Source organism: Lissotriton vulgaris, chromosome 5 (assembly GCF_964263255.1).
Source record: "Lissotriton vulgaris chromosome 5, aLisVul1.2, whole genome shotgun sequence".
NCBI lineage: Eukaryota > Metazoa > Chordata > Amphibia > Caudata > Salamandridae > Lissotriton > Lissotriton vulgaris.
Window position 1 is genome coordinate 2,023,690,370 of NC_141693.1, and position 17,424 is coordinate 2,023,707,793.

The window sequence follows — 17,424 nt, forward strand, 5'->3', positions numbered from 1 at the left end:
TCAAGATTTTGTCTTGAGTTTGTCTTGGTCTCAAGGCAAAATCCTAACTTAAGTTAGACTTAAGTAAGGATTTTGTCTTAAGTTTGGTTCTTAAGACAAAATCCTAACTTAAGTTAAACTTAAGTATGGATTTTTTAAACTTTTTAAACTTACAAAAAACTTGAGACAAAATCCTAACTTTACTACTCCTAAATGCCTTTTGTGAATACCTAAAGTCGTAAAGTTGGGATTTTATCTCAGATTACTTTTGTGAATCTGGCCCATTGAAAACAAGGAGCAGAGGGGAGGCTGTTGAGGCCCAGTGGTACTGAGGAAGGGCGGAGGGGCTGGGGAGATAACGGATACAGCTCCGTAGAGCTAGATCAGACCTTAGAGCGCCTAGTGAAAGAAGGCTCTTCAGAAACCTGTGTAACGTTGTCTCTTCTCCCCCAGGGTCTGGCTGCAATCCCCGTGTCTGCCTTCTATGCAGAGGATCACAAGAAGCAGTATGGCAACTTCATCAGGTTCTGTTTTGCAAAGGTGAGCGCTGTGACCTGGGGCCCTCTGCTTGCACATGGGTGTAGAGGGGTGGCTGATTGGCTAGGGGGTGAAAGCAGCCACCTAACTTGGGGCCTTCTGTATACATGTGGGTGGAGTGGGTTGGTGAGTGGGTATGTGACAGAAGTTGAGCTGTGTACATTGTGGCCATCTGCATACGTGTGGGTGGAGTTGGGTAGGTGAGTGGTTTGTGGCAGAAAGTGAGCTGTGTACATGGTTATGTTATATTTTTTTGTAGAGCGCTTGATTACCCAAAAAACGTCTTGGCACTAGCTGAGATACAAAATGATGGATACCGCACAGAAAGAAGTTATTTTACAGACAGAAAACAGATTTTCATTGCCTTTCTAAAGGCCAAGAGATTTGGCATGACTTTAGCATAAAGTGGAAGCGCGTTCCAGGCTTTCGCAGCTCCCAGCACAAAGCCTTTGCCGCCTCAGGGCATGCGATGGAACCTGGGCAGTGCCATCAGTCTGGCAGCGGCTGAGCGAAGGGACCTGCCTCCAGTATACGAGTTAAAGCTCTCTCTAAGAATATCTGGGTCTTGGCCTTACAGTGCTTTGAAGGTAATGCAAAGCGCTTTAAGAGCAATCCTATGTCTCAAAATTCCCTAACAAACTTTGAAATAGAGTGAGATGATTAACTGTATCAAAGGCTGTTGATGGATCGAGCAGGACAAGTGTGGCTCTCCCACCTGGTAGAGGCTGGCCCTGGTCTCCTCAGTAGCTTGTACATTGTGGCCCTCTGCATACGTGTGGGTGGAGTGGGGTAGGTGTGTGGGTATGTGACGGAAAATAAACTATGTACAATGTGACTGCGTACGTGTGGGTGGAGTGGTGTAGGTGTGTGGGTATATGGCGGAAAGTGAGCTATGGTGGTGGAAAGGAGAGATGAGTAGTTGTGCGGCAGAAGGTGAATTATGTAACTGCATACATGTGAGTGGAGAGGGGTCGTTGAGAGGTTATGCGGTATAAAGTGAATCATGTAACCTTCTGCCCTTCATCTGTGGGCAGATAGTGGGCGATAGGTGGCTGGTCACTGGGAAAGGGTCAGCTACGTTACTTGATGCCTTGACCTCTACATACACAGTGTGAGGAGTAGCTGGTGGTAGGGAGGTGAGCTACATTACTGGTGCCCTCTGCACACCAGCGGTGTGAGGGGTGGCTTGTTGTACTGGTGTGGGGTACATTAGCAGGAGCCCTGTGCACACAAACAGTTTGAGGGGTAGCTGTTTAGAGGGAGGTGGGGTGCATTAGCAGGTTCCCTCTGTACACATCGTGCGAGGGATTGCTGGAAATAGGGATGTCTGGTACATTACCGGTGCCCTCTGCACACAGATTGGTGTGAGGGTAGCTAGTTGAAGGGCGATGAGGTGCATTACAAGCTGCCCTCCGCGCACACATTGGTGGGAGGATTATCTGGCTGTAGGGCATGGAAATGCATTACACGTGCCCTTTGCACACACATTGGTGTGAGGGTTGCTGGCTGTTTATAGATGAAAGGTGTGAGAAGTTGGCCTGATATGTAGTGTTTCCAATTCTGGAACCACTTGGTATCAGTCCAAACAAACCCCAAAGATGTCTGGTTGTAAGTCAACCTTGTTAGACAAGCTATCCTAGTGGTAGCATGGACTAAGCAGCCTTAAAGGCTTAACTTAAGAGGTCGTGTTAAGCGAGCTGTTTTACCACATACAATCCTGTAATCAAATGAAAGGACACCACACAAGTATATATTATAAAAATATATGTATTTATTTCTAAATTACTCCCCAGTACTCTTTATGAGGAAAGGGGCACAAGCGTTAAATCAAAAGCACAGTATAACATACAAAGTTGCACAATTTTGGATGAGGGCCGGTGGCCACTTAAACCATATACTAAAAAAGTGGTATAAGAGATACCAATCGAACAGTGGTTAGGCCTAGGGCCTAGAGAATCGCTGGGAGCAGTCAGGACTAGCAATGCTGAAGTCGGGAGTAGCCCACGGGAGTCGGGTGCAGCACGGAAAGTGCGGCTTGCACCAATGCACTGTCAATGGTGCGTAAAAGTTACACAAAGTGTGGTTTTAGGAATAGAGTTCGTTATTCTTGTATGTACCCACTCATGCACTGTAAGAGAAATAATAACCTTCTGCCGTGGAACTGTATGGGTGGGAAGGGAATTAGAAGAAGGGGAGAAACTGGGCGTGAGGTGACTCATATCTATCTGTTAAACCTTTGTACATCCAGCCCTGCGTGATATCGGCAACTGTTATTGTAATCTATGTTGCATGCTATCCCCACCCGGGGGAGCTACCTGCAGTCAAGTTCCGACGATTGCAAATGATGTACTGCTATTTCTTCTAATTTCCTGACAATAAAGAATTTAAAAAAAAAAAAAAAGTTACACAAAGTGAGTTAAAAGATACTTCCGCTGAACTTAGAGGAACCAAACTCACGACACAGACCCTAGAGGTGTGTACCAGTGTGGGAACACCGGCGTTGCAATGTTACCTTACCCACAGGCCGTGGGTGCACAGGGTCGAAGTGGCGTCGGGTTTTGACACGCAGGCTCTTGGTGCTTGAAGCTGTTGCAGCTGCAGGCGATGTGAAGCAGAAGTGTCCGGTGCGATCCAAGGGTGGATCGAAGTAGAAAAGTACATGAAAGCAGAGGGGACAGAGTCTGGGTCACTCAGCAGTGACCAGGGTGGAACCAGGACGGAACCAGGCAATGTCGGGCGCAATCAGGTGGTTGTCGATAGGCTTCTCTCCGCTGTCACGTGGGCTCTGGGGCATCTGCGACGTCCAGGAGCAGGTCACGATCTGTCCCACGTAGGCTCTCGCCGTCAGCACCGTCGGCTTCAAGATTGCAGCAAACAGCACTTGGCAAAAGCAATCCACGCGGAACCGGGAGATTGCTTATCACTCGAACCAGGAGGGTCAGAGTGGGGGCTCCTTTTCACAGGAGCTGGTGCAGATCTGGAGCAACCAGAAAAGCAAGTCGTATTCAAAGTTTCGTCGGCACAGGGGCCACAAGCCAGCTGGCAAGTGACCGGGCCAACGCGTCGAGCCAAAACAAGCAGAAGGGCCCCACGCAGCACTCGTCGAGTGTGGAGGGGGTAGCTTTGGTGCAAGTGTAGCTCGGGGTGGGGGCTTCTCAAACCCCGGTGCACAGCTTCGAGGATCACTCGTGGGCTGCACGGTCAGCGTCTCGTGGCCTTTTCAAGATGGCGTGCCCCACGCTTCCGGTCGCCTCCACTGGTCTCAGCTCTGCAGGGACTGTGGATCGGGCTGGGAGAAGGCAGGCAAGCTTGATCTCGTCGATCTCTGTCGCTCGAGTTCCGGCGGGAACTGCAACAAAGCAAGGGTCGAGGGCTGGATGGTGCCTGTTTGCACAGGGTGGTCACTCCTTGACCACAAGGGAGATTCTTCAGTCTTCTATGTTGAGTAGAATGTCGAAGGGTCCAGAATTCGTTTCTTATGTTTCTTCAGGATGATCTCAGTTGCATTGGCACTGCTCCCACTCTTATTCGAATCTGGTGGGCTGGACATCCTGCTAGGTCCCCTCCTATGGGTGGGACCCAGGAAGGGGGTGGTTACACCCCTTTCCTTTGATCCAGGCCGCGCTGGGACTGGGGCTGGAAGGCCCCAGAACCGGTTTGGCCGGATTATGCATGGGGCAGCCTTGTGCTCCCCAGGCAGTGTCTGGTTTCTTTGAAACCTCCCTGCTGCAATCCACTATCTCCTGTCTGGGGTGGTTTAACACCGCCCTGCGACAGGAAACCCTTTGTCCAGGCCACCATTTGCTGAGTTTCGGTCAGCAGCAGGAGGCCAGACCCGTGTCTGTGGCAGGGGCATCCATTTTGTGGATCTGAGGCTCATTTTAAATCAACCGCGTTTCAGTAAAGTAACATGTCTTATCCCTCTAGAAGGGTGGAATGCTACCCCCGTCGCCAGAACTGGCGAGGGGGTAGTATTCCAATTCGTATGACACCTTACACGACATGTTTTGATAAAGCCAAACCAAAGTTGCTATATAACCGCGAGGATTATAAGGCGCTTAAGAGTATATGGTATGGCATTATCCCGGATCAGCTTAGGGAGTTGTTCCCGACAGCTGCAGACAGGCTCAGCTCATGCCAGAGCTCCATCTCACATAAAACCACGCACTCTGCCTCCAGGATTGATGAGGCCTTCCATAGGAGTGGCTTACAGGCTATATATGTGTCCAGATATAGGTTTAGATATAGGTATACTATATCTAAGCAAGGGGTGATTACACCCACTTGCCCCAGCTGAGTGATCAGCCAGTTGTGTCAATTTAAGAACCAGCAAGGGGTGGCAAAAGCTATGCTTCAGCCCCTGGTAGGCCTTGGTGGCACCTATGCCCTGAGCGCCTATAGTGCATGGTACAGGGGCTGACAAGGAGTCCATTTCCAATTGTGGTATGTACCTATAGCACATGTATTATAAATTTAGAGAGAGAACCGCAGGCTGGGGGTCTGATTAGCAGGCCCACAGCCTCAGTAAGTCGAAAACCAGTGAAGCAAAAAGCAAAAATTGGGGTGACCATAGGATAGCAGACCCTACTCTCCTACACAACCCCCCCCCCCCCAAACGCAGGGACATTAAACTTAACCTTGACCAGATAAGTCTTCATGTTCTAAGTGGAAGTACCTGGAGAGACCATCTGCATTACCATGGTCAGTCCCTGGGCGGTGCTCCACTGTAAAGTCCATCCCCTGTAGGGAAATGGACCACCTGAGCAGTTTGGGATTTTCACCCTTCATCTGATTTAGCCACAAGAGGGGCTTATGGTCTATCTGAATTAGGAAGTGAGTACCAAACAAGTATGGCCTCAACTTCTTCAGGGCCCAAACCACAGCAAAGGCCTCCCTCTCAATAGCTGACCAACGTTTCTCCCTGGGGGTCAGCCTTCTGCTAATAAAAGCAATGGGCTGGTCTTGACCATCTTGATTAAGTTGTGAAAGCACAGCTCCCACCCCCAACTCAGAAGCATCTGTCTGTACAATGAACTGTTTGGAGTAGTCAGGACTCTTCAGGATAGGTGCAGAGCACATGGCCTTCTTCAGGTCATCAAATGCCTTTTGACAGCTAACTGTCCACTGAACCTTTTTGGGCATCTTTTTGGATGTCAAATCATTCAATGGTGTCACAATGGACCCATAGTTCTTTACAAATTTTCTGTAATACCCAGTCAGGCCCAAGAAGGCTCTGACTTGTGTCTGGGTAGTTGGAGGAGCCCAGTCCTGTATGGCCTGGATCTTGCTCTCCAGTGGTTGAACTTGACCCCCACCTACTAGGTGGCCCAAGTACACAACCTTGCTCTGCCCTGTCTGGCACTTAGTAGCCTTGATAGTCAGGCCTGCCTTTTGCAGGGCCTCCAGAACCTTCTTCAGGTGGATCAGGTGATCCTCCCAGGTGGAGCTAAAGACAGCAATATCATCTAGATATGCTGCACAAAAGTCTTCCAACCCAGCAAGGACTTGATTCACCAACCTTTGGAAGGTGGCAGGTGCATTCTTCAAACCAAAGGGCATTACCACAAACTGATAATGCCCACTAGGGGTAGAGAATGCTGTTTTGGCTTCTGACTCTTCAGCTAGTCTGATTTGCCAGTAGCCAGCTGTCAAATCAAATGTGCTCAGAAACTTGGCAGAAGCCAATTTATCAATGAGCTCATCTGCTCTTGGAATGGGATGTGCATCTGTCCTAGTGACAGCATTGAGACCTCTGTAGTCCACACAAAACCTCATTTCTCTCTTCCCATCTTTGGTATGAGGTTTTGGCACAAGGACCACTGGGCTAGCCCATGGGCTCTCTGATGGCTCAATCACTCCAAGCTCCAACATCTTTTGCACCTCAGCCTTTATACAATCCCTGACATGGTCAGGTTGCCTGTAGATCTTATTCTTCACAGGCAGACTGTCACCAGTGTCCACCTCATGGGTGCACCAATTAGTCTGGCTGGGTGTGAGTGAAAACATATGTCTGTGGGCCTGCAACACCTGTCTGCAGTCCACCTGTTGCTGCTCAGTGAGGCTGCCTGCCAAGGCTACTCCATCAACTGAACCATCATCAGGGTTCTGGGAAAGCAGGTCTGGGAGAGGGTCACTCTCTTCCTCCTGTTCCCCATCTGTGGCCATGAGGAGACTCATGTCCTCCCTGTCAACAAATGCTTTCAAACGGTTTACATGGAGCACCCTGTGGGGGCTCCTAGGGGTACCAAAGTCAACCACATAGGTGACTTCTCCCTTTTTCTCAATGATAGGGTAGGGTCCAGTCCATTGGTCCTGGAGAGCTGCTGGCCCCACTGGGTCCAACACCCACACCTTCTGCCCTGGCTGGTACTCAACCAGAACAGCCTTTTGGTCATGCCAAGCTTTCTGTAATTCTTGACTGGCCTCAAGGTTTTTGGATGCTTTCTCCATGTATTCAGCCATCCTGGAGCGGAGACCAAGTACATAGTCCACAATGTCTAGTTTAGGCTTTTTGAGAGGTAACTCCCATCCTTCCTTCACCAAACTCAGTGGACCTCTTACAGGGTGGCCAAACAAAAGTTCAAAAGGGCTGTAGCCAACCCCCTTCTGTGGGACCTCTCTGTAAGCAAAGAGCAAGCAGGGTAAAAGGATGTCCCATTTCCGCCTAAGCTTCTCTGGTAAACCTTTTATCATTCCCTTTAGGGTCTTGTTGAACCTTTCCACAAGCCCATTGCACTGTGGATGGTAGGGTGTGGTAAACTTATAGTTTACTCCACACTCTTTCCACATTGCTTTTAAGTATCCAGACATAAAGTTAGTACCTCTGTCTGAAAGAACCTCCTTTGGAAAGCCCACTCTTGAGAAAACTGCAATGAGGGCCTTTGCCACCACAGGAGCTGTGGTGGTCCTCAGGGGAATTGCCTCTGGGTACCTGGTGGCATGATCCACTACCACCAGTATGAATCTGTGCCCAGATGCTGTTGGAGGATCTATGGGACCCACAATGTCTATTCCAACTCTTTCAAAGGGTACCCCCACCACAGGTAGTGGTATCAGGGGGGCCTTTGTTGTGCCACCTGACTTACCACTGGCTTGGCAAGTGACCCAGGAGCGACAAAACTCCTTGACATTTTCTGACATATGAGGCCAGTGAAAGTGAGGAACAAGCCTGTCCCAAGTCTTGTTCTGGCCTAAGTGTCCTGCAAGGGGAACATCATGGGCCAAGGTAAGAAGGAAGCCCCTAAACTTCAAAGGTATAACCAACCTCCTGGTGGTACCAGGCTTGGGGTCTCTAGCCTCTGAGTAAAGGAGTCCATCAACCCAATAAACTCTATGGGTACCTTGAGCATTCCCTGCAGCCTCAGCAGCAGCTTGCTGTCTGAGGGGTTCAAGTGAAGGGCAATCTAATTGGGCCTGCCCCAGGTCTGCCCTTGAGGGCCCCCCTGTCCCCAGAAACTCAACCTGGTCAGGTTCAAGCTCCTCTGAGACAGTCTCCTCTTGGACTGCAGAATCAGTTTCCTGTGAAACTTGATCCTCAACCTGGGGCAAGTGGGAAGGCACAGCCTTAACCCTCTTGCTCCTTCTCTTGGGTTGTGGTTGGTATATTGTTTCAAGATCCACCACTGGTTCAGGAAGGCACTTCTTAGCCTGAGACCTTGTCACTGCCAGGACATGAGCTGAAATCCCTAGCATTTCTGCATGAGTCCTGTACTCCACTTCTGACCAAACTGAGCTTTCAAGATCATTGCCTAACAGACAGTCTACTGGGAGGTCTGCACTCACAACAACTTTCTTTAGGCCATCTACCCCTCCCCAGGAGAAGTTCACAACAGCCACACTATGTGAAGTAGTGGAGTTGCTTGCATTGGTCACTAGGTAACTCTCACCTAGTACAATCTGACCAGGGTCCACAAAGTCTGGTGTCACCATAGTGACACTGGCACAAGTGTCCCTGTAGGCCTGAGCCAGTTTCTCATTGATTAAGGGAGTCTGCCTATATTTGCCCAGGTTACTGGGGCTTACTGCAGTGGTCAAAGATAAGTCCACATCATATAGGAGAACTGCCTGTGTGGGGATTCTGACTAGGCCAGATTCCACCTCAGTACCCAAGGTTAACCCTACTAACCCCTTAGGTTGTGCACTACCACTGCTGACTGTACTAGGGGGTGCAGTTGCTTTAGGAGCTGCAGTGGTAGGAACTGGATTTTTCTTAGTGCATTCCCTGCCCCAGTGTGAAACTGATTTGCAGGTATTACACCAAGGTTTCTTTGGGCCATCATTCTTCTTTTTCTTGTTTCCATTTTGGGAACCCCCCTCCTTATTGCTAGTTTGGGGGCCTGAAGACTTCTGGTCTTTTTCTTTATCTTTCTGATTCCCACCCTTCTGGTCTGTTTTCTTCTGGTCACCTTGGTTCTGGTTTTTCTGCTTAATCCTTGTTCTGACCCATTTGTCTGCCTTCTTTCCCAATTCTTGGGGAGAGGTCAGATCAGAGTCAACAAGGTATTGATGCAACAGCTGGTTCTGACAGTTATTAAGGATCTGTTCTCTCATCATAAGATTGTACAATCCTGTATAGTCTGAGACTTTACTTCCCTGCAGCCAACCCTCCAGAGCCTTAGTGGCACAATCAACAAAATCAGTCCAGTCCTGAGTCTGTGCTTTTTGGGTGTCTCTGAACAACAACCTGTATTGCTCAGTGGTTAGGCCAAACCCTTCAATAAGAGCACTCTTCAGGACAGAGTAGTTTTTGGCATCCTCAGGTCTAACAGTGAGGAGCCTATCCCTCCCTTTCTCAGAAAAGGAGTACCATAAAATTGCTGCCCACTGATCCTCAGGGATCTGCTGTACCATGCAGGCCCTCTCAAGAGCAGTCATCCATTTTTGGATGTCATCCCCTTCCTTGTAGGGGGGCACAATTTTTGTCAGGTTTCTATTGTCATAGGCCCTGTCTTTTTCTTTAGGAACCTTGCTGCCACCAGTGGCATCTAAGCCACACAATTTTCTTTCTCTTGCTAAAGCAAGTTTAGCTTGAGCCAAGGCTACCTCTTCCCTTTCTATTTGGAGTTGGACAGCCCTCATTCTGGCCCTATGCTCTTTTCTCTGGGAGGGAGTCATCCCTCTTTGAGATTCTCTTGAGGCACTAGAAAGATGAGAGTCCCCTGATTGAGATCTCACCCTCCTGTTACCTGGGAGAATTTGGTTATGAGATCTGGAGTGGTGCTGGCCCTCTCCATTCCCATGTAGGTCTAGGTTGGCCTGGTTAAGCCTGGCAACCTGTACCTGGGTCACCCTCTGATCCTGATCTTCAGGCTCATCTACATCTGAGCCTTCCTCTTCCTCTTCCTCCTCCTCTTCTTCATCTGGAAGATTCTCATTCTCAGGGGAGTTTATCCCTTCACCTGAATCTAAGGGAGCCTGACTCACCTTATCTAAGTCATCCTTTTCCAGGATAGCTATTAGGGAAGGAATGGTAGGGCCTCTGCCCTTTTTTAGCCCCCTGGCTGTGCACAAGGCACTCAGGTCTTTGTGGCTAAGGTTGTCATATCTGGAAGTTGCCTTGGTAGGGTCAACTGTTACAGGAGCAGAGCCTGAGGCTCCACCTGTATCAGACATGACTGTTAGTGAGGTGTAATTGGTGCACTTACCTACACTAAGTGTTTTCCTACTGTACCTTGCTAGTGAGTTGTAGTCAGGGTGTGCTACTCCCTTTAATCTACAACTACTAAGTTCAGTAGAACTTAATATGCTAAGCTTTTGATTTTATATGTACCTAAGGTACTTGATGTGATCTTTCAATTTGATGTAAAGATTGCAATGGTAAAACAAACAGCAAGCTCAAATCCGCACCGCTGCACACCAATGTGAGAAGTTGGCCTGATATGTAGTGTTTCCAATTCTGGAACCACTTGGTATCAGTCCAAACAAACCCCAAAGATGTCTGGTTGTAAGTCAACCTTGTTAGACAAGCTATCCTAGTGGTAGCATGGACTAAGCAGCCTTAAAGGCTTAACTTAAGAGGTCGTGTTAAGCGAGCTGTTTTACCACATACAATCCTGTAATCAAATGAAAGGACACCACACAAGTATATATTATAAAAATATATGTATTTATTTCTAAATTACTCCCCAGTACTCTTTATGAGGAAAGGGGCACAAGCGTTAAATCAAAAGCACAGTATAACATACAAAGTTGCACAATTTTGGATGAGGGCCGGTGGCCACTTAAACCATATACTAAAAAAGTGGTATAAGAGATACCAATCGAACAGTGGTTAGGCCTAGGGCCTAGAGAATCGCTGGGAGCAGTCAGGACTAGCAATGCTGAAGTCGGGAGTAGCCCACGGGAGTCGGGTGCAGCACGGAAAGTGCAGCTTGCACCAATGCACTGTCAATGGTGCGTAAAAGTTACACAAAGTGAGTTAAAAGATACTTCCGCTGAACCTAGAGGAACCAAACTCACGACACAGACCCTAGAGGTGTGTACCAGTGTGGGAACACCGGCGTTGCAATGTTACCTCACCCACAGGCCGTGGGTGCACAGGGTCGAAGTGGCGTCGGGTTTTGACACGCAGGCTCTTGGTGCTTGAAGCTGTTGCAGCTGCAGGCGATGTGAAGCAGAAGTGTCCGGTGCGATCCAAGGGTGGATCGAAGTAGAAAAGTACCTGAAAGCAGAGGGGACAGAGTCTGGGTCACTCAGCAGTGACCAGGGTGGAACCAGGACGGAACCAGGCAATGTCGGGCGCAATCAGGTGGTTGTCAATAGGCTTCTCTCCGCTGTCACGTGGGCTATTGGGGCACTTGCGACGTCCAGGAGCAGGTCACGATCTGTCCCACGTAGGCTCTCGCCGTCAGCACCGTCGGCTTCAAGATTGCAGCAAACAGCACTTGGCAAAAGCAATCCACGCGGAACCGGGAGATTGCTTATCACTCGAACCAGGAGGGTCAGAATGGGGGCTCCTTTTCACAGGAGCTGGTGCAGATCTGGAGCAACCAGAAAAGCAAGTCGTATTCAAAGTTTCGTCGGCACAGGGGCCACAAGCCAGCTGGCAAGTGACCGGGCCAACGTGTCGAGCCAAAACAAGCAGAAGGGCCCCACGCAGCACTCGTCGAGTGTGGAGGGGGTAGCTTTGGTGCAAGTGTAGCTCGGGGTGGGGGCTTCTCAAACCCTGGTGCACAGCTTCGAGGATCACTCGTGGGCTGCACGGTCAGCGTCTCGTGGCCTTTTCAAGATGGCATGCCCCACGCTTCCGGTCGCCTCCACTGGTCTCAGCTCTGCAGGGACTGTGGATCGGGCTGGGAGAAGGCAGGCAAGCTTGATCTCGTCGATCTCTGTCGCTCGAGTTCCGGCGGGAACTGCAACAAAGCAAGGGTCGAGGGCTGGATGGTGCCTGTTTGCACAGGGTGGTCACTCCTTGACCACAAGGGAGATTCTTCAGTCTTCTATGTTGAGTAGAATGTCGAAGGGTCCAGAATTCGTTTCTTATGTTTCTTCAGGATGATCTCAGTTGCTTTGGCACTGCTCCCACTCTTATTCGAATCTGGTGGGCTGGACATCCTGCTAGGTCCCCTCCTATGGGTGGGACCCAGGAAGGGGGTGGTTACACCCCTTTCCTTTGATCCAGGCCGCGCTGGGACTGGGGCTGGAAGGCCCCAGAACCGGTTTGGCCGGATTATGCAAGGGGCAGCCTTGTGCTCCCCAGGCAGTGTCTGGTTTCTTTGAAACCTCCCTGCTGTAATCCACTATCTCCTGTCTGGGGTGGTTTAACACCGCCCTGCGACAGGAAACCCTTTGTCCAGGCCACCATTTGCTGAGTTTCGGTCAGCAGCAGGAGGCCAGACCCGTGTCTGTGGATCTGAGGCTCATTTTAAATCAACCGCGTTTCAGTAAAGTAACATGTCTTATCCCTGTAGAAGGGTGGAATGCTACCCCCGTCGCCAGAACTGGCGAGGGGGTAGTATTCCAATTCGTATGACACCTTACACGACATGTTTTGATAAAGCCAAACCAAAGTTGCTATATAACCGCGAGGATTATAAGGCGCTTAAGAGTATATGGTATGGCATTATCCCGGATCAGCTTAGGGAGTTGTTCCCGACAGCTGCAGACAGGCTCAGCTCATGCCAGAGCTCCATCTCACATAAAACCACGCACTCTGCCTCCAGGATTGATGATGCCTTCCATAGGAGTGGCTTACAGGCTATATATGTGTCCAGATATAGGTTTAGATATAGGTATACTATATCTAAGCAAGGGGTGATTACACCCACTTGCCCCAGCTGAGTGATCAGCCAGTTGTGTCAATTTAAGAACCAGCCAGGGGTGGCAAAAGCTATGCTTCAGCCCCTGGTAGGCCTTGGTGGCACCTATGCCCTGAGCACCTATAGTGCATGGTACAGGGGCTGACAAGGAGTCCATTTCCAATTGTGGTATGTACCTATAGCACATGTATTATAAATTTAGAGAGAGAACAGCAGGCTGGGGGTCTGATTAGCAGGCCCACAGCCTCAGTAAGTCGAAAACCAGTGAAGCAAAAAGCAAAAATTGGGGTGACCATAGGATAGCAGACCCTACTCTCCTACAAAAGGTAATTTCTTGATGGAGTAAAACTCATTCGGGGCCCGAAGCTTTAGCCAATGGATTCATTGATTTCCTTAGGTGTCGGGTGGTGCTAAGGCCATGCTCAGTTTAAGGCTCTGCCTGTCCAGATGTTCTTCGGAGAGCACAGCCTGGGCAGGATCAATCTGGTGGTCTGCTTCTGGTGTGTTCTAGGAGTTGGGTTGGTGGGTGGGTGAGAGATGTTTCTCATGTCTAGCCTCTTGCCAACGGGCTGAGCCTCATCAAACATTGACCTGCCTCAGCACTCTAGGCTTTTAGAAAAACTCTATAAATGGGTCTGTTTCAGCCCCTCATTCCAGCTCTCCCTGCAGCCCCCACAACACCTTAGTGCCATCTTGGGGCAGTGAAGATAGCCCCAAAGGCCCCCACGACCTCAGCTGGCTCACCGGCACCTCCCAGGACTAGCATGGGAGCCAGCACCCTTCTCTTCAACCTTTCTGCATGTCTTCCTCTTGTGGCTGCAGTGATGCTGAGACCACTGTCCACGAGGAGCACAGCCAGGGAAGGAATTCCCCACCTCCCTCAGACATGGTCACGGGGGCATGAAGTGCGCCCGCCCCTAGACGAGTGCCTAACTTTCTTTTTTCAGGTTTCTTGGTCCTGGCGATGGGGGTCACGGAACCAAACTCTGTACTGGCCGGACTTAGGGATTCGTTTGCGCGAGCCCCTAGGGGAAATCCAGATTAGGGCAAGGGGGCCTCACAAATGCCCACTCTCCCAGAAATGAACAATTAATCCTATGCCCACCCGGGAGGTAGGTTAGAGAATTTGTGGCGCAGCCACACGCACTCCATTTTTGTTTGTGTCTAGAGGTCAAAGATGAAACCTTTACAGTGCCATAATTTAGGCCTATTGGGGTCAATTTCATGGACCTTTGGCTTGTTTAGCTCTAGGTGGCAAACTCTAGTCATCGTTCCCATTTGCAACTGGCCTCCTGGATTCTAAAGGCAAGCACTTAGCTGGAAGCTGGACTTACTGGCTCCCTGCTCCAGCCTTCCTTCCGGCTCCTTGTGGACCTCTCCTGCTGCCGGCGGCATCGTGCACAGCCTCTCCGCAAGAGCCAGCAGTGCACCCTTCTGCCTGAATGGCCAGCCGCCATAGCCTCATGGCTGTCTTGCAAAGTACCTGAGATGGCAGTGGATTCCAGGTCCTCCCCCAACTGGTCCTCATGGGGCATAAGCGGGACAGTGTCACTAGCCCTGGAGAGACTCATCTAGTCCTGGGGGTCAGCGGGAGACAAAGTCCTGGGTCCATGTTTGCAAGGCTTCAGGTGGCTTCTCTTTCCAGCTCGCCAATCTTCCGCTGTCATTGCTGCCCAGGTCCAGCATCATCTTTCCTGTCTCGTCCTTGTGCGGGGATTTTGTAAGTAGGGGTGGAAACTTTTAGATGCCCGGCACATCCACATCATCCCTCCATCTCTGTCCCAACTCTCCTGCTTAGCATTCTGGAACAATCTATTATGAAGCTGTAAAGTTTTCTCTGCAAAGACCTCCTCTTAGGACCTCCCCTCCCCCCTTGCTGACATCACTTCCAGATCCCTTTGTACCAAATCTTCATAGAGGAGCCCCTCATGTGTTGGCTCCCTGCATCTGGGCTTCCTCCTTTCTTCAGTCGCCGGCCTGAGCCAGCCTAGGTGCAGTGTGACAGCTGCAGTTTTCCCCTGCCCCTTTCCTCTCCCACGAGGTAGATCAATCACTGCTAATTGCTCCCTTTGTTTTTGGCAGGGTTTGTTCCCTCTGACGGAGAACTGAATAATTATATTGTCCCAGCAGGTGGGTCCAAGGACTGAAATTTGATTATAAAGTGACTCAGAGAAATATGACTATTCCTGAAGCTCCCATACGATGGATATGTGTGTTATTGGAATCTGTATATTCAAACTCAGTGTACCTGTTTTCCACCAGTTTGACACCTTGCTGGACTGTGTAGCCCTCAGTGGAGTGAAACCGCATTTTAATGTAGATTTCATCTATATGCATAATTCAGTGGAAGCACTATAAATTTCCTAGTAATCCCTACCGAGCTACCTTTAAATGCCCATTAATATTATACGGCCTTCCTAGGTCAGCACCTATCCTGGCAGAGTCCCTTCGGTGCCAGACTACCTGTGCACAGTTACTGGGGTGCACATGACAGTAGTCTCACATTCGTAGCACTCAAACAGTTGCACATAGGCGTGCACATTTGTACAATTGTAACCAGCCCACTGCTCCTTATCCTAGCCACACAACGGCGGCCTCATCTTTAAAAAGGCAGACACTGCCGGTAAACACGCTCAGTCCAACTACTGTGGGTGAAACTCAACTTGTGAGACTGACCTTCAGTAAAGGTCAAAAGACTGGGTGTAAAAAATGGAAAATCCCATGTAATTGGGCGGAACCCATTTGCAACATTACAGAACTGCTCCTCATTCACACGGCTTAATCTGACCTGCCCAACCACCTCCTTCTCTCTCAACCTGGTGAGGCCATTATTTCTCTACTAAGGCCCTGATATGTAGTATCAGTTCCAGTCTTCAACAAACATTGGAGACTTGAATGTCCTCAGGCGCCATAACATTTCTATGCCGGAATATTTTATTCCCTTCTTATAGATGATAAAGGTTAAAATACTTGTAGAGACGAGCATAAATACCTTATAATTGGAATACAGGGATCTCTTCCTTCCTGGCTAGTAATTCATGCTCATATTAAGATGTGTTTTTAGGTCTCGACTATTCTATTCCGAAAGGGATAAATAGACGAGAATATAGAGGGCAAACCAAGCTTTGAAACCATTGCGGATTGCGTCCAGTTCATGTGGTGCACTCGTGCGGAACGCGCGTCCACATCAAACCCATCAGCCTCCCTCCCACAGGCATCTGAACGAGCCGCCTGCCTCGCATCATTGCATCAGACCCACCAGCACAAATGCCGAGAGCTTCACTTCAAAGGGATCTGCTCCCCCGCCCCCTGCTTCACACTTTGCCGAGAGCATTTCCTGGCCGCTTTTAATTTCATTTTGCGGCCGCTTTGCGGGCGCTTGGCCCGTTCCCTCACACTCGCTCGCATAACCCGCCCCCCCACCAGGCTCACACTTCTCCAGCGTGCTCTTGTTTAGTTATTGCTTTCCGTCCGTCCGGCCGCTTAATCCTACTAGCTTTTGTCTTGTTGGGGCAAGCCTACAGCGCAGATGCGTTGAATTCCAGACCTAATGTAATCCTAACTTGTTTTGTCCCTTTGTATTTGTTTTTTGTGTGACCCATTATTGCATCGTTGGGTTAGCTGCAAAAGACTATCTTTATCATTGTTTATTTATCTCCTCCTTAATAGCGTTCGTTTAAGGTAGTGTGATCACTTTAAGTCACCACCACAGCATCACTCAGCAACACCACAGCACCACTCAGCACCACCAAAGCACCACTCAGCATCACCACAGCATCACTCAGCACCACCACAGTACCACTCAGCACCACCGCAGCATCACTCAGCACCATTCAGAACCACCACAGCATCACACAGCACCACCACAGCACCACTCAGCACCACCACAGCACCACTCATTACCACCACAGCACCACTCAGCACCACCACAGCACCACTCAGCACCACCACAGGATCACTCAGCACCACCACAGCACCACTCAGCACCACCACAGCACCACTCAGCAACACCACAGCAACACCACAGCACCACTCAGCATCACCACAGCATCACTCAGCACCACCACAGCACCACTCAGCACCACCACAGCATCACTCAGCACCACTACAGCACCACTCAGCACCACCACAGCATCACACAGCATCACACAGCACCACCACAGCACCACTCAAGACCACCACAGCACCACCACAGGATCACTCAGCACCACCACAGCACCACTCGGCACCACCACAGCACCACTCAGCACCACCACAGCACCACTCAGCACCACCACAGGATCACTCAGCATCACCACACCACCACTCAGCGCCACCACATTATCACTCAGCACCACCACCGCATCACTCAGCACCACCACAGCACCACTCAGCACCACCACCGCATCACTCAGCACCACCACAGCACCACTCAGCACCACCACAGCATCACTCAGCACCACTCAGCACCACCACAGCACCACTCAGCACCACCACAGCATCACTCAGCGCACCCCCAGCATCATTCAGCACCACCACAGCATCACTCATCACCACTCAGCACCACCACAGCATCACTCAGCACCACCATAGCACCACTCAGCACCACCACAGCATCACTCAGCACCTCTCAGCACCACCACAGCATCACTCAGCACCACCACAGCATCAC

At 50.0% G+C, this 17,424-nt stretch overlaps 1 protein-coding gene across 12 annotated transcripts in view; it reads left to right on the forward strand.

Annotated features, from left to right (window-relative positions):
• Positions 1 to 17,424, forward strand: part of KYAT1 (kynurenine aminotransferase 1) — a 350,381-nt gene that overhangs the window by 327,636 nt on the left and 5,321 nt on the right. For all 12 annotated transcript variants that reach the window (XM_086924868.1, XM_086924877.1, XM_086924878.1 and 9 more), the window contains one exon: positions 433 to 519. In XM_086924868.1, coding sequence (XP_086780994.1) covers positions 433 to 519 — 87 coding nt within the window. The remainder of the gene's footprint in view (positions 1 to 432; positions 520 to 17,424) is intronic.